General features: G+C 30.1%; 3 protein-coding genes across 3 annotated transcripts; 1 reads left to right on the top strand and 2 right to left on the bottom strand.

The window, feature by feature from the left end:
* Nucleotides 1-989: 989 nt before the first annotated feature.
* On the bottom strand, nucleotides 990-1,765 carry LOC123011850. Its single transcript, XM_044409500.1, has 3 exons — nucleotides 1,627-1,765; nucleotides 1,366-1,563; nucleotides 990-1,303 (listed from the first exon to the last, which is right to left on the bottom strand). Exons 1-3 carry the CDS (start codon nucleotides 1,682-1,684, stop codon nucleotides 990-992), a joined length of 570 nt encoding a protein of 189 aa, XP_044265435.1. The 5' UTR covers nucleotides 1,685-1,765.
* Nucleotides 1,766-2,064: 299 nt separating this feature from the next.
* LOC123011239 lies at nucleotides 2,065-2,827 on the bottom strand. The gene is made up of 3 exons (XM_044408595.1): nucleotides 2,516-2,827; nucleotides 2,374-2,466; nucleotides 2,065-2,316 (listed from the first exon to the last, which is right to left on the bottom strand). Exons 1-3 carry the CDS (start codon nucleotides 2,592-2,594, stop codon nucleotides 2,138-2,140), a joined length of 351 nt encoding a protein of 116 aa, XP_044264530.1. The 5' UTR covers nucleotides 2,595-2,827; the 3' UTR covers nucleotides 2,065-2,137.
* Nucleotides 2,828-4,614: 1,787 nt separating this feature from the next.
* Nucleotides 4,615-11,853, top strand: LOC123011851. The gene is made up of 11 exons (XM_044409501.1): nucleotides 4,615-4,909; nucleotides 4,957-5,307; nucleotides 5,905-6,001; nucleotides 6,050-6,240; nucleotides 6,912-7,010; nucleotides 7,066-7,374; nucleotides 7,562-7,741; nucleotides 9,653-10,039; nucleotides 10,889-10,982; nucleotides 11,037-11,233; nucleotides 11,281-11,853. The coding sequence occupies exons 1-11, from the start codon at nucleotides 4,843-4,845 to the stop codon at nucleotides 11,691-11,693; spliced, it is 2,385 nt and encodes a 794-aa protein (XP_044265436.1). The 5' UTR covers nucleotides 4,615-4,842; the 3' UTR covers nucleotides 11,694-11,853.
* The last annotated feature ends 4,926 nt before the right edge of the window (nucleotides 11,854-16,779 follow it).

Below are 16,779 nucleotides of genomic sequence, written 5' to 3' on the forward strand. Positions count from 1 at the left end.
GTTATGTGTAAGTAAATATACCTTAGCAAGTAAATAACTAGTATAAATATATGTTTCTAAATACGTAGTGTCACTTTTGAGACGTTATTTAGCTTTACAGACCTATAAATAGGGAAAGGGATAAAGAGGTAAAAGTGTCGACTTTACTCCTAATTAGATAATAACCAGTGTCACAGTGTCGTTTTTGCACTGTATCGCTTTTACACATGAATCAAACTAAACTTGTCTTTAGTTTAAGTACTAATTACTCTTATTGTTTAATATCAAATATGTACTTTATTCTTTATAATTATATCTTTCATTTTTATGTGAATTATTTTAGTGATAATCTGCCATCTAAAGGCTAAAATGTAAACCTGTTTAAGAAAACTGTAAAGATATAAAATACAGCATAGATTATAAAAAACGCCCCAAGCCAAACTCTTTTAAAGATATGACAATACTTCTTGGAATAAACTTGCATAGTTTATTATCATCTATTCGTATTGATCGAACGTCTACATTAAACAATTTCTCACAATAGATATACTTATACAGTTCAAATTTGATCAAAGAAGTATTGTTATATCATATCTTTAAAAATAATATGAAATTATGGATTGCAGCGTTTTTTTATAATTCAGCCTGTTTTGCCTTGTTGATAATGACATAGTAACAGTTAAAAAGCAATGCTGAAATATTTAATCTATTCTGGTATATCAACACAAATTTTAGTAGCAAACTTTTTGTCTATTCTAATTCTTTTTTCGACCTACAAATTTTCATTAATCATAGATCTCTAAAAATGATGAAGTTTTAGCTTGGGGCGTATTGTTCTAATCCAAGAGTCTAACACAAATCGAAAAGTAAGAGTAGAAATTTTTCCGATTGTCCTTTGTAATCCCAAAAGCACTGTTTAATTAAATCTTTTAAATATTTTAAAATCAAACCGTTCAAAATAAAATACACTTTGCCTACTTGATAGTATTTATTTAAAATTTATGCATTTTTTACCTGACGAACAGGTCATAGTTTATAAAATCAAAAAATCCATTATTAAAAAGTTTATTCATGATTTCGGCCTTTACTTTCGTTGGTAATGAAGTTTTTTCCGTAACACTTTGTGGGGATTTTTCAAGACCCGACTCTTGTACCTCCAGTTTACAACACACCTTGGGATAGGTTTTACCTGTGCCGCACTGCTGAGACTTGATAAACTTTGCAATCCCTGCTGGCATCGGTTTTTCCAAATTTACCAAATACATCAAAGGGCCGCATCCAGACAAACTGACGCATCGAAAAGAAGGTTTGCACGGTGATTCACCTAATTGTTTTACATACTTGGTATTCAGAAGCAATAAAATAATAAAATAGATAGGTACTCACTTTTATTGTTGACAGGATTATCTACCGGACAACACACTTTTGGCTCTTGCTTGTTGTTGTGACTACAGATTTGAGCTTTTAGGAATCTTATTATTGCGGGAGAATTTTGTGTAGTTTTTATTGCACCCATGAGGGGTTTGCATTTTGTAATGAGGAGGCATGATAAAGGCGGAGGGCATTCTGATAATTTATTTACAGCTGCAAATACTGTGTGTTATCGAAACGGAGATAAAAAATTATAGAAAAAAACATGCAACAAACCAAAAGTTGTTGGGCATATGAGAAAAACAGCACATGTTAGTAACATTTGTATGTTCATCTTAAATCACTCTTCAATTAGATTCACGTTGTTTAGACTTTTATAGCGGATCTAAAACACTGTTTACACAAAAGGTGAAAATCTCAAACGTTGATAATAATTATTTGTTTTTCCTATTTTTATTAAAAAAAACAAAATTTACAATAATAAATATTTTGATTTGCGTATATAAAAACAGTTTTTTGTTAATTATTTTATCGTTTGGATAAACAAATTAGAAAAACGATTTATTTTTCATTGTAAGTGAAAATTACTGGCAACCAGTAATACAGAAATTTTGGATAAATATGTGCAGGCCTAAGATATCTTCTACCTACTCGTAGTATCCTGTAAAGGTGGAAGTACTGATTTATTAACAAAATATGTTTCAACTCCAATAATTATGTTATCACAAAACATTTTATTCAATACTTATCAAAAATCTTACAAAATACAAAGCATTAGACTTATCAATTACACATTAACGTCTTCAATATCCACATTCATTAGAGCCAAAAGTCTCTTTTTAAAATCTAGCTCACTTCTCAACATCTGCATCTTTAAATTATGTAATTGTCTTTTCATTTCAAGTTCCTTCCTCATATAATCTAGTTGCAGCCTTTTCTTGCGTATAGCAATATCCAACATTTTCTCTAAAAAACATAATAAACAAAAGAACCGAAAAATTGTTAAAGAACATTATATTTTACCAAACATTTTGCGTTGCCTTTTAAGTAAAATAGTACATCTATCTTGTCTTTTCTTAGACCTCCTTCTGTTACTTTGATTAGGCTCCCTAACCTCTAAAAATATGTTTAAGAATTGATAATAGGGAACTAAAATGCCACTTACCAGATTCAGAATCTGAAATGGAAGGCCCTGCTGTTTCATCTCTATTTTCTGGTATAATATGGCCGCTTTCAGAATCCATGTTCAATATAATTATCTTAAAAAGCAATGCTGAACATCAGCTGTTTTGTTTGTGTTAGGAACTGTGAAGATTGTGAAGTTAGGAATAGGAAGTATTCTCACTTTCCACCAGTTCCGCCGGAAGTTAATCGCATTTACAAAATTACAGAATTTAATATTCTTTAAGATTTAGAAAAAAAAAACAATTTTCAATAATAATGACAGCCAGAAGAGTGCACTGCAACTTATACTCGTTTTCAAATTAAGGTGCATAGAAAGGGATCATTTTAGGGTGGCAACCATGCGAAAATTTAAACAATTCTAACTTCAATTTTCCCTAAAAATTATTTTTTCAAATAATTGTGTACCGCATGTAACAAAAAATAATTAAAATTAACAACGTAATTAACATAGGATAGCAAACATCAAGATTATTGTCATTATTGTAGTATTGATGTGATTAAATTTGCTCTGAAAGACATTAATGAAACTTTTTGTGTAAATCGGCCTTTAAAGTAAAGATTCATTTAGACTTCTACAACCTACTTGGTGCACATTAATATGAAAAAGAGTATATTTTTAAATCATTAGTCATTACCATTACCTATGTTACATTCTGTTTGCACAGATCGAGATTTTATACAGTATGTCCCCGGATTAAGTTTACAAGAGGAAAAAGTTTTTATCTTTGATTTTACGCTAAAACTGCAAAGGAAAAACATTTTCTGCTTCACCTAAAACGAGCAAATCTGTACTTAAAATTTCATTATTCTGATTCAGTGAAAAGAAAAATTAATTTTTCTCTTGATTTTCGACATATTTTCGAATAATTTTTCTCATCTTTTTAAGTCTTATCACATTGTCGGTTTTATTTATTTGACAACTATGTCACTTTGACAATTAATTTATTAATTAAATAATGATAGTTATTGTTAAAAATGACTTTGGTTTTTATCTTAAAGCTGTTTCTTTGAGTTGCCATTAATTAAAATTATGTTTTTCACAAACATTTTTGTTATTTAACTTGTCAAAATAATAAAACCGCCAATGTGATAGGACTTAAAAAGCAGAGAAAAATTATTATAAGTCCAAAATCAAGAGAAAAATGAACGTTTCTCTTTATTGAGAATAATAAAATTTTAATTACAGTTTTGCTCGTTTCAGGTAAAGCAAAACATGTTTTTCCTTTCCAGTTTTGGCGTAAAATCAAAGATTTTTTTTTCCTCTTGTAAACACAATCCGGGGACATACTGTATACAAGTATTTGTAATTCTAGTGCCTAATACCTCTTATAATTAATTTCTGTATCCAATCAATTTACATTTTTTCAAATGTTGGTAGGTATTTAGCCAAAAGGATTTTTTTTAGAATTTAAGTCAGTCGTATCTTTCGTTTTCTGAATTTTATTAAAGTAATAAGTAATTTGTATAATAATGATAAGATAATGATTATTGACTACTAAAAAAAACTAGGTTGTGAAAGATCTGTGAAACTTATACACATACTGTCACATCTTCATAAAGTCGGAATTATTCAGAGCCTAATATTATTTTCTAATATCAATAACTGAGTATAGTTAGATAGGTACTTACTGTTATCAGATGCTTAAAATGTGAAGCGACCTGACTACAAAATGTTTATGGCAACACTAAGGAAAATTTAATTTCTGATAATTAATGATGAAAGATATTTGAGCTGTACGCTGCACGAGGTAAAAAGATAGCAGTGTTTACAACGGTGTTAATTGTTGGTATTTTTAAATCAATTTAGGTATTCCGATTAAATAAACGTGGTATCATTTATTTTAGTTGTTCATGAAGTTAAGTAATTAAAAAAATATTTATTTATCAGTTCAGTAGGTATAATAATTCAATAATAAATTATGTATGAACTTGCATAAAATTTATTTTAACTATTCAAACTTCTACCCTACATTCTACCCTCTAGACTCTACTTTCTTACAAGAAAGGTGTGGCATCTAGTGCCTACAAGAATCATTCATTCTCGTTTAGTTCCTATGTCTTTAAAGTGAAGCTTTTTACGTGGTGTAGTTAGAAATAATAAGATCCATTAAAAAATTATTGTAACATTGGAGAAATTAATGATGTCACTTATGTTTAATAATCGTTTGTGCACTTGTATTCACCTGATGGTCAAGTTTTTGCACTTTACACAAAGTATAACCAGTTTTAACTATTCTATTTTCACATAAACACAGAAAATTGAAAATTTGTAATATGCAGTGTGAAATGTAAATCTGAAATTTTAAGATGTTACAGAAATTGTTTTTATTTTTAATTTGTGTCAACACTTTTGTCTCAAGTCACATCCTACACTGTAAGTACATTATTTTAATTAAATGTTATTTATAATATATTTTCTAGTCTACTATTGTCGTCCACCAAATGTGTGCACTGAGATTCCAAACTGTCCAAACGCATCGCAAGGCTACAGTTTATTTACAGCTAAAAGAACATATTGTGGCTTTATTAAAAATGTACCAAAAATTTGTTGTGTGCCTGTAGAACCTACAGAGGCGACGGAAAAAATGTCAGAGAATATAACAAACGCACCTCGTGTTTATAGAGTTAGTGAGGATTTGGTGAACCATCAGAATTTTGACTTTTTGCCTATGGATAAGTGTGGTCAAATTTCTAACGGTCTAAGGATTACTTCAGGAACAAGAACTAGTCCGGGGGAATTTCCTTGGATGGCCTTGATTGCTTACAAAACAGGTACTAAATTAATTGGCTGTGAGCGGTAATTAATTTGACTTTATACAAAAGAAGAAAATTGCTTTATGTTTATTATGATTCAGAGATATGTGTATGTTTTGTAGAAAAACTTATTTAACATGATGCAAATTACTTTCGTAGGTAACGAAGAAGAAAATACTATTAATAACTGGCAAAGATCCTATTTTTTCAGTAAACAAAGCATATCAGTATATCTCATTGTTTAAATACGTTTAAATAATAAATAAGCATAATTTAGTTTTAAGTACCTGCATTAATTTGTTTTGTAATAAAAGTAAGATGAAAAACCGTAAAATTAAATAATATTGTGCTCATTCCTAAAACTTTATTGGATTTTTTTTCCAGAGTGTGTACTTATGCTTAACCAAGTGTGAATAGCAGTAATTTTCCAAGCTCAAGTGGGCAAATAAAAATTAAATTTACCAAAGTATTCATTAATCAAATAATAAATAAATATTGTATATCAATTTACATGTAGGTAATCTAAAGAAAAAATGCCTAACTTCTTCTTGTTAAAAAAGTCACATTAATTATTTACTAACATAATTAAGTATTTATTATAGAAATTATTTCCAGGGAATTCTTCTTCTCAACGAGACTTCAGATGTGGAGGAACTTTAATAACGGTTCGGTACGTTCTTACAGCCGCACATTGCATTGAAAATACAACCATGTAAGTTTAAAAACCCACCAGTTATTAGTGGAAAACCCATGATTCTAGAATGGGAGTTCGCTTAGGTGAATACAACATAATGACAGACCCGGACTGTGACCCCAATGGGCAAAACTGTGAATCCCCTGTACAAGATATATCTATCGACAAGGCCATAATCCATCCATTTTACGATCCAACGACATTTATAAATGATATTGCCTTGATCAGACTGGACACACCAGCGAATTATAGTTATGGTAATTTGGTCAGTAGGAAAACGTGGGATGATAGCAGTGGCGGCTTGTGACCTTAAAATAATTTTTTTCTCGATAGGAATGTACAATATTAAAAACTTTGTTTTTCTTTTCGGACAATTATAAAAAATCTTCAAACATAAAAATAGTTAAGAAAGAAGGTGGTACTTATTAAAGTCATATGTAGAACTAAACTTAAGAAGTTTTGACATATCTAGAAAAATATAATCACAAATATTTTAAAAGAGTCCCTAAAATGAGTCTTTTCCAGGCTCAATAAAATAGTACGCAAAACGGTTATTTTAGGTACAGTCCCCAAAAACAGTTTTTGCGGACTAAAAAATAAAATTGGTTACTATGGTAAGGAATTTTTTTTAATTAGTAAGAGGTGTGAATTCGTGTTTTGGGAGCTTTAACAAGAAAATCTTGTATGCACGTACGCAAAAGGTTTTAGGTGACTCCTCTCATTAAAGACTTGGCTTCTACGTCGTCTCGTCATTAATTACGATTCGTTTTTATTTGATTATGAATCCTGAGTCGCCACTGGTACATACAGTTTCAACTTATAATACTCGTAATTTATTATTTTATTTTTAATAATAAATAATTTATTATTTATTATTTTTAATTAATTAATTTATTTATTTGTATTATTAATAAATCTCATTTTTTAGAGAATGTCAAACCAATTTGTTTACCATTCGGTGAGTTGTTGCATGCCAAGTTGGAGGAGCAAGAAATGACAGTGGCGGGCTGGGGTGCTACTGAAGATGGTATACAATTCCAGACATTTGTTAGTTAAAAATTTACTATTTTTTTTTGTTAAAGGAGCAAAGAGCATGGTACTCAGAAAAGTATCAGTACCAGTGATGGCCCGAGAAGAATGCCAAATTCTTTACCACGACCTCAAACCCATTACCAAAAAGCAAATTTGTGCTGGTGCAGATCATGGCAAAGATTCTTGTAGTGGAGACAGTGGGAGTCCTCTCAAGCGTATCGACCTCATAAACGGGACTCCCCGTTACGTCCAATACGGAATTGTCTCTTTCGGACCCACTCATTGTGGTATAGGTGGTCGTCCTGGTATCTACACCAATGTTCAAAAGTACATGAAGTGGATTTTAGATAATTTGGAATAAGGAACAATTTTTTTTGTTTATAGTAAAACATATTCATGTTCTTATATTCTCTTATTTACCCTACAACAAATCAAGTTACGCGAAATTACAAAAAATTTTCTTTTTGTGGTAAACCTATCATTCTCATTCATTGTCTAGTTACCTACCTCAAACAATTAGGTTTAGCGATTCTTGAATGAGAGAAGACTATCGTTCGCTAATGATATTCAGTGACGTTAAGAGACTGCATCATTTAAAAGATCTACAAGGACGCCTGAGAGATCAGTTGGTTTGGAAGTGGTCGGTGGAAAGCATGGCTTGCGATCAAGTTTTATTCAAGTTTTATGTTTTTGTGTTAATTCACCTTATTGTGATTACCAAAGCGCGTAAGTATTTTTCTTATAGCAACTGCACTTTTATGATATTTTAAGTTACACGTACATACGTCCAAATCCTGTGGCCAAAGTTTCCGGTTTCGTATTATTTGAATGTTTCGTTATTTACATGCTTATTATTTTTATTTGTGTTTATTTTCTTCGTTATAATTTAAATTAAAAGCTACCTAATATGTCAGTATCTACTGTCAATTAATTAACTTGTAAGTAGTACATAGTAGATATTAACTTGAACTGATTATTATGTTATTGAACTTTTTATCATTTAATCAATAACTTGATCATATTCTTTCAACTCACTAGGAAATACCCATGAAATTGATTTCTTAGAATTGTTCAAAAACTATGGGAAATCTGAAATAGGTGCATGACCACATGTCATTCATATCTTTAAAGTTCATGGTTTTACAACATATTTAAATTATGTTTACATTAGACATTCTTTTATCAGCGATTTGTGTAGTTGGTTGAAAAAAAAACTTTGCTTTTTTTATAAATTATGGAAGAAAAAACTGAGAAAGTTACAAAAACTAAAACACTTTGACAAATCCAAAATTTTGTCGTTATAAAATGTTTTGAAACTGAAGTTTCAAAAATGTCATTCAAATATTCGTATAGTCGTAGAGTTTCTTTATATTTTAAAACAACGAACTTAAATTTTGTTGACAGAAATAACTAATATTTTATTGCAGCACCATCCGAATCTGAAAAATTGAAACTGACATTGTCATTCTTGATAAAAAAGTTATTTATTCTACGAGTTTACGAGTTGAGTGTAAATCGGGCGTATTATTTCACCGAGTGGATTTTTAAACCATGATCTACGAGGTGGAATAAAGCGTCCGATTTCACTCAAACGAGTTGAATACAAGATTTTATTCTTCGAATTAGACTCAACAAGGTTTAAACTTGCTTTATATCTGTTAAAAATAATCTGACGTTTCGTATTGAGAAATGCCAAACAATTGTCAAAACTTCCTTACACAGGAGAAAAACCGTAAATTTTGACAGTGTCGAAGAATAAACCTTGCCAAAAGGCCAAAATGACTTAGTTTTCAAAGGCCGCAAATGTACAGCGGCGGACAATATAATTGTAAAAATCAAGTAACCCGTTCTTTCTAACTCTTTCAATGTGTAAATTTACTTATCTGTTTTTAAGTTTAAAAGTATTGCTTGAAAAGAAGCTATACTTTCTTCTTGTTTGTATCTCTTTTTCACTCTTAAAATTATGCTTTTGTTCAAATTCTATTAGTCTGCAACTGCTTTTATGCTATAGCCCAGGCTATAACCCTCCTCCAGTTTAGTGGGATTTATGCTGAATTATTTAATAATCAACGTTCAGCGTCGACACATAAACTATCACTTTTACTCCTAATAACATAATATTTATATTATTCTAATGACATAAGCGTTCAAATGCTTAGATCTTTAATAATCTATTATAATTATTTTTATTATCTGTATGTAATTGTTACCAAATACATGAAACTTTAAATTATAATTTGTTAAAATTGCTAAACTCATAGTGTATGGATTTAAAGTTTCAGAGTTTCTTTACATTTTTTTTAAATTTTGTTAATTTTAGCAATTTGTTTCTTCAGGTTTGTCGATTGTGAGTCAAAATCGACTACATACAATTTATTTTCATCACGTCATTATTTGCAAATTGCTTATTATCATCTAATGCGTATTTTAACAACATCAACAACAAATAAATTTCTAGGTACTAGTATCTACTGATTACAGGTTAGGTTTTCAGGTATTAATAAAAGTTACAAACATTTTCGTAACGTTTAATACTAAAAACACACAAGCATGTTAGCAAAGCACTTTCTTTCGATTTTCTACTACTTCTAGTCCTTGAATTAGATACCAACGACATCGATTCGGTTGTTTTTCCAGAATGGGTGGTGGAAGACGAGGGTTGCACCACACCCGATGGAGCGTCAGGAACTTGTATTTCTATATACTCATGCAAAAATATCATGGACGTCTTAGATAAAGTACCTCAACCTATCCCAGCACGAATCACTAACTTACTTAAATCGTACCATTGTGGTTTTGATGGTAGAAATCCTAAAGTTTGTTGTCCTGCAAAACCTATAGTGCTTGATCTCGTAAGTGAAAAGAAGCCTGATGTAGCAGGACCACCGAATGTTTCTAGGCATAAAAATATAGGACTTTTGCCTAAAAACTGCGGCTACTTCGATACAGATAACAAGATTGTTAATGGAAACAAAACTGGATTGTTTGAATTTCCTTGGATGGCTCTGTTGTCATATCGAACAGGTTAGTTAATACTTTCAACTTTGCTTCCGAATAAGTTTAACAAAGCTCACATTTTCAGTTCTCGTTTGAGTACATACAAAACTATTACAAATATTCTAAAGAAAGATGATTATTAAATAAAAATTATTAGTTTTTTTTAGTTAGGTACCCGGTATTATTATTATTTTATCACATTTTATAATAAATAATTTATATTTATAATTAAATAATTTGTATCCTCATGAATTGTATCTTCAACCGTACAATTTGGCTCCATGGCCCAAACCAACTTTCTTGGTGTCTTGAAGCTATAATTTGTCCAGAAAAGTAAAAATCTGGGTAGGTCAAATTTCAGCCGATTATAGGATAAGGAAAGTAAAAATTTGTATACACATTCAATTTTTTATGCCTTTTTTGTTCATTGAAATATGTATTTCAATAAAATTTAGTACATTTTAGTTCTTTAAAGGATTTATTACAAAGATTCTAAATGTGGAAAGTAAAATTTTTCTGCATTCTACAATTTGTGTTTGTTTGTTTTCTTCAATTTGTTGTTTTAGGCTTTTTTGATTAATATTTAAGCCGTGCGTTATCAATCTCATTAGAAAACGCTCGTTATGCCAATGTTTATCAGTGTATGACGTTTACCACAAGTTTATTTTGAATCTTTGATACACAATTTTCCGCATATTTATTAAAGTCTTTGTTCATCATAATTTTTATTGCTTCCAAGAATATTTTGGTACAAGTTTATTTTAATGTTAGTTTTATGCTAAATCATGTAATTAATATGCAAATGAAAGATTTACCTATTTATAATTTTGTTTTTACTTTCTGAAAATCACGTCACCTTTTTGCGTTTTTTTGTAGCTCGGGGTCCCCAGTTTAAATGTGGAGCTACAATCATCAACGAAAGATATATCCTTACTGCTGCACATTGCATAACAAATAATAAATATCCACTGTAAGTGCTTTTCTTATACTCGCATTTAAGCTTAAAATAAATTTCAATTGACAGCATAGGAGTTCGAGTCGGGGATCACAACATCCAGACGCAAAAAGACTGCGAGTTGACAAGTGAGGGTGACTTGGTGTGCGCTCCACCATATCAAGACTTGTCCATAGAAGAAATTATTCCTCATCCTTCTTACGACACTGCGCTTCACACTAACGATGTGGGGCTCCTTCGAGTCACACGGATGAATTTATCATTAGGTAAGAGTTTCATGCTTGAAACTCAAATAAAAAATTCAAATTTACAGAAAACACTAGACCAGTTTGTTTACCACTTGACAAGGCTCGAAATTATAATTTCACCAACAGGAATTGTGTGGTGACAGGATGGGGAGTTACAGAAACAGGTCGCAGTAGTCCCGATTTGTTGAAAGTGCAAATTCCCATAGTATCTCATGAAGAGTGTAATAAGTTGTATCAAGACGTGACTAAAATTACACACCAACAGTTATGTGCGGGTGGCAAGACCAAGGGTGACTCTTGTGGGGGGGACAGTGGAGGACCTTTGCATGTGATGTCTCTTTTGTACGATGACACGCGGTTGGTGCAACAAGGGATTGTCTCTTTTGGTCCTCGGAATTGCGGGGCAGGAGTATTGCCGGGGGTTTATACTAGAGTGGCTTATTACATGGACTGGATCTTAGACAATATGAAGTCCTAGGGAGATAGAGTTGAAGACTGTACCTTGTTAAATAGACTGCGATTTTCATACAATTGACTTACAAACTTTGCCAATTTGCTTCGTTGCTAGATTATTGATGAGGTTGTATTATGCTTATTTATGTTATGCATCCTGAAGGAAATATAGTTTTTCAATTTTTTATTTTTATTTACGCTGATCTAAAAAATAATAAAACAAAAATATCAAATAATTTATTTTGTGCCAAATTTATTTAAGTTATTAAGCAAGGCCTTGTTACCAACAGACACCGCATTTTGTTACCTGTCAATTTTTATAATACAGTTTTGGGGAAAGTGAAAGAATATTACATAACAAGAGATATTTTTTTGTAATAACATTAAAACCAAACCATATAGATATGTATAACTTTGTATTGCAGAGATTTCTATATAGGTACCCATATATACCAGGTGAATAAAAAGTATGGAACCAAAGGTTTTTTGCTTAAACTATTTATTTTTTGAAAAAACTAATTAATGAGTGATAAAGTACTATAAAAATGTGATGATTTAACAAGAATAAAATTTTTCGAAATTTCCTTTTGTTTTTGAGTTCTACAAATTTTTTTTTTTTAAATGGCAACCCACTATAAAATCATTTTTCTCATAAAAGCTATACTCTAAGGATTACAACTATCTACTTTATATTTAATTTTTTGAAAAAAATGTTTTCACATAAATTGCAATTTTGACAAAAAAAATCGCATAACTCAAAAACAAAATAAAATTTCGTTCTGAAAATACGATCACATTTTTTATATTACTTTAATTTATATTAATTATTATTTTCTGGAGACAAATGATTAAAAATAAAACCGCTTGGTTCCATACTTTATATTCACCCTGTATGTTGTAAATAAAGTTTTTTTTTTATTTGCTGGTGGGGGTAGTGTGAATCAAGAACAGTCAGGACATGACCTCTGTCTGTTTTTGACATTTGACAGCTGCTGACATTTTGGTACTAAAGTCAAAAATTAAAGTTTCTCTCTGGCATTTTATAGGGCATGAATTACGATTGTTACAAAGATATAAAGGGTATAAATATTTGCCTTAGAACAGTTTTCTCCATTAAAAATGAAATTACAAATGACCTACGTGATGGTATGTAAGACACACTTTTGGCGTACGTCACTGGCACTGCATAAATTTAATCGCATTTGTTAAAGTGAGTTAAATTTCATCACCTTACTCAAATACGTAGCGAGAGAGTAACAAGGCGGTTTACAAATGTTGAAAAAAGATAGCTATCTGGTAAGTCTCTTGAATTATTAATTGATCCACACGCGTAAATTTAAAAAACAAACTTTACATACACTTGAGTGTAAAAAAAAACGTAAATTGTCAAAAACAAAATTCTCAAATTTTTCAGATATTTACATGGTGTGAAAAAGGTTGTTCCCAAAAAGGTTAGAAAACTATCAAAAGAAATGTCTTATTTGGTGATGATTTTCAAGAAATTTCACATATTTATCAAACACCTTCAGGTGATGTTTTAATAGTTGTTAAAAATTTATATTATTTAAATGATTTTCCAAGTTTTAATGTTAAAAATGGATATAATGGTAAATCTATAGAAAATTTAGAAATACCAAACGGAAAAAGAATTGATGCAATATTTAGAACTTATTCTGGAAAAACATATATTTTATGATAAAGTTTTATACATTGAGTTTGATGAGTGTTTGTTTAGATCAAAGAAAAATGGCCTAATTCAGAATTATTTGCTGGAATACCTCCAAATATAAGCAGAGCATTCAGATATAGAAATTTATATTTCTTTAAAGATAAAATATATTATGAATTTGATGATATTTCGAATACATTAGTTAAATCTGATAAATTTGTCTTGACAGTTTTCGGTTTTAAATGTGGTCTTGTCAATCAAATAATAAAACTAATTAATCGTCTGTGATTATTTTCATATGACTCTTTCTAATAAATCACGGAAATAATTAACCGTAATTATTTTTAACTGTTGAAGAAAAATTTTATTTTGGTACTTTATTCATTGTCCCAATATACTTAGGTATTTTGGAACAACCGAAAATTTTATAATATAAAAAAAATATATTTTATAATATTATTAAATGAATTGGTTTAACATCGTTTCTTAATTAATTCAATTCCCACAAAAATTTCACCAAAAGATTATTTGAATAATAAAATAACCCACAGAACAAAATAACCAATGTGTCCTCTTTCTATCCTCTCTAAGTTTTAATACATACCAGGTGAATAAAAAGTATGGAACCAAGCGTTTTTTTCGTAAATTAAGCACTTTACGAAAAAAATAATTAGTGTATCGTAAAGTACAATTAAAATGTGACCATTTATCAAGAATAAAATTTTTCGAAATTTCTTTTAGTTTTCGAGTTTTGGAATTTTTTTTTTAAATGGCAACCCACTATGGCATTTTTTTAAATTAAAGATTATGATCTAAAAATGACGTCTAATTAAATAAAATTGTTTTTTAGCCATAACTTTTTTTTAATTAATTGTTAAAGTTGCGTTCCGAACTCATCACGAAGATTTTCCGAACTTAACGGAAGTGGTTGTTTCATGCATTTCATCATGGGAGAGCGCTGATTTCTATGCAGGTGCTTTGTTATTAGATTTTTTGATCCATCCGGAACCACCCCAAAGCACCTGCACAAAAAACCGGGCTCTCCAACGACCAAAGTTATGAGACGACCCCCTCGTTCAAGTTCGGAAAATCTTCGTAATGGGCTCGGAACGCAACTTTAACAATTAATTAAAAAAAAAGTACTTACTAAAAAACAATTTTATTTAATTAGTGGTAATTTTTTTCTAGAGCTCGAAAACTAAAAGAAATTTCGAAAAATGTTATTCTTGATAAATGGTCACATTTTAATTGTACTTTACACTACACTAATTATTTTTTTCGTAAATTGCATAGTTTACGAAAAAAGCGCTTGGTTCCATACTTTTTATTCACCTGGTATGTGTCTATTTGTTTTTTAATGTATAAATAATTTAGACGAATTGCCGTGGATAATTGGTTGTCCACATACAGAAAAGAACTTTTTTTGCGGAGCTTATACATAGATGTGACGATACATGAAATCACACATTGGAAAAGAAATTGTCATCCAGCATGTGTGTATAGGGTCGTTTACAAAATCAAGGTTAGGACTCCCGATTTAAGCGGAGAGGAAATCATCATTCCATTTCCAGATAATGAGGAAGATTAAAAAAAAATGTTTCATCATATTACTGAATGGTTTTTGGAATGCGTGTTGTTGAAAAACAATATAGTGGTGATAGAGTTTACGCATCAGTAACCTATGCACCGGCTCGTTGTGCATGCAATGTGCAGGATTTTAATATGGTCGCAGAGGAGCCTCGTATGCGGTCCACAATTACAGAGGTATATCTAGTTATTTTTGCAAACTGAAGTTGTAATTTGGATAATTTCATAAATGATAAATAAAAGTATATGTATGTTTGTTTGCTTGGAAAAGTTTATATCCCTAAATTTAAAGGAGAATATTATCCACAATTTAATTTAAAATAAAAAATCAAGTTTCTTAAAGTTAATCCTGATAAAGAAGAATTTGAATTGTTAAAAAAATTATCTCGTGAAGGACAAATAATATCACACAAACAAGGTGTTCCTGATAATTGTTTAAACAACATTGATTTGATCAATTCATATGAATTTGAAAGTAAGAAGTGGGTTTACCACACGTCAATTTCAAAAAAATTAGAGAGATTAAAATCTTTTCATTGTACTTCGATTTTCATTACAATAAGGTATCGAATTTCAATACATCTTAATTAAATTCAATCTATTAGAACTACCACATTTTGAATAATGTATCTTTCTTTTCATTTCTTAGAATAAAATTTCTATCCGTTGGAACAATAAAAAAATGTTAAGCAATTAAAAATAAACAACCAAAAATGAACAGATTTTAGCGGTTCCGTTTGGGTATACACCGAATTTTCTTGGCCAAATTTGTTAGGCCGAAATCGTATTCCTGTGTGTGCTGAAATAGCCCCAATAGAAAAACAGGACAAAATCATTGAAAAAATGTTAATTTTAAAATATACCTTAAAAATGGGTGTGTTTTCACGATTTTTTCTGCTTTTCTGTTTACCCTTGAAAATCGGGGTGTTTTCCTTAAAAAGTAGCTGTGTTCACTAGGGGCCTTCTTACTACTGAAGATGTTTTCCATATTGAAGAAGCCTAAAGTGGGACGTTGCTGTGTAAATCCCCACATCAATTTGAGAATTTTATAAAATTCTTTCTTTGACTGTTGAATCATTTATAAGGAACTCAAAGCATAAATAAATTAAGGTTATTTATAAGATTTGTAACATAACTCAAAATAAAAAAAACAAATTTTTAATTTTCTAAGTATGTCGACTAAATAAATTTGTGTCCTAGTACCCATTTTGCCTAGAAAATAAGTATATACAGGGTGTTCGGTCCAAGTCGCCCCGGCTGATAACATCTAAACTTACTTCTTTTTTCAAAAAGTAATATTTAAGTAATAATATTCATTCTTAGCTTTCTTAATAAAAGTATCAAATTTTTTGGCACATCCGGCGTTGCCGGAAATGCTACCAAATTTAGTTTTTCAAATGGAACACCTATGTTTTTTTCCTCCAAACAATAATAACTGACATAAAAAATACTGTAAACCACTGTTTATTACATTTTGCGTAACACAATGCAATCAAAAAACATCTTAAAACTTAGAATTTTATAAAGGAAATTGGTCGCGTAGTCCGATTTTTAAATTTAAAGGAAAGATGTGAATAAAAAAATGCTTGGATACAGTTAAATTGTTGGTTTGACAAATATAATTTGTCAGTTGATGAGCGAGTTTTCTTATAAAAACTCTTGGATTTTCTTCGACTGATAACAGAACATTCAGATTTCTATTTTTTTGTTCTTCACAAAAACTCACAGGTTTTTTATTTTTAAGTAGCAAACCTAATCGTCTCAGTTGTTTTTCAATTCGATTAAATTTCCAACGATTTGGGTGAACTCTATTTGAGTATTCTTCTCTATATTGTCTTTCAGCTTCCGCTCTATT

Source organism: Tribolium madens, unplaced genomic scaffold (genome assembly GCF_015345945.1).
Source record: "Tribolium madens isolate multiple individuals breed KSU strain unplaced genomic scaffold, Tmad_KSU_1.1 Scaffold_91;HRSCAF=231;Tcas5.2_LG7, whole genome shotgun sequence".
Classification (NCBI taxonomy): domain Eukaryota; kingdom Metazoa; phylum Arthropoda; class Insecta; order Coleoptera; family Tenebrionidae; genus Tribolium; species Tribolium madens.

Excerpts from the sequence above, each read along its gene's own strand:
- LOC123011850 (XM_044409500.1), bottom strand. The coding sequence starts at position 1,684 with ATGAACATACAAATGTTACTAACATGTGCTGTTTTTCTCATATGCCCA. Across the intron at positions 1,564-1,626 it reads CATATGCCCAACAACTTTTG|CTGTAAATAAATTATCAGAA; the intron begins GTTTGTTGCATG and ends CAGTATTTGCAG. Across the intron at positions 1,304-1,365 it reads TAATCCTGTCAACAATAAAA|GTGAATCACCGTGCAAACCT; the intron begins GTGAGTACCTAT and ends TAAAACAATTAG.
- LOC123011239 (XM_044408595.1), bottom strand. The coding sequence starts at position 2,594 with ATGGATTCTGAAAGCGGCCATATTATACCAGAAAATAGAGATGAAACA. Across the intron at positions 2,467-2,515 it reads CATTTCAGATTCTGAATCTG|AGGTTAGGGAGCCTAATCAA; the intron begins GTAAGTGGCATT and ends ACATATTTTTAG. Across the intron at positions 2,317-2,373 it reads AAGGCAACGCAAAATGTTTG|AGAAAATGTTGGATATTGCT; the intron begins GTAAAATATAAT and ends TATGTTTTTTAG.
- LOC123011851 (XM_044409501.1), top strand. The coding sequence starts at position 4,843 with ATGTTACAGAAATTGTTTTTATTTTTAATTTGTGTCAACACTTTTGTC. Across the intron at positions 7,011-7,065 it reads CTGGGGTGCTACTGAAGATG|GAGCAAAGAGCATGGTACTC; the intron begins GTATACAATTCC and ends TTTTTGTTAAAG. Across the intron at positions 7,742-9,652 it reads TATTGTGATTACCAAAGCGC|AATGGGTGGTGGAAGACGAG; the intron begins GTAAGTATTTTT and ends TTGTTTTTCCAG.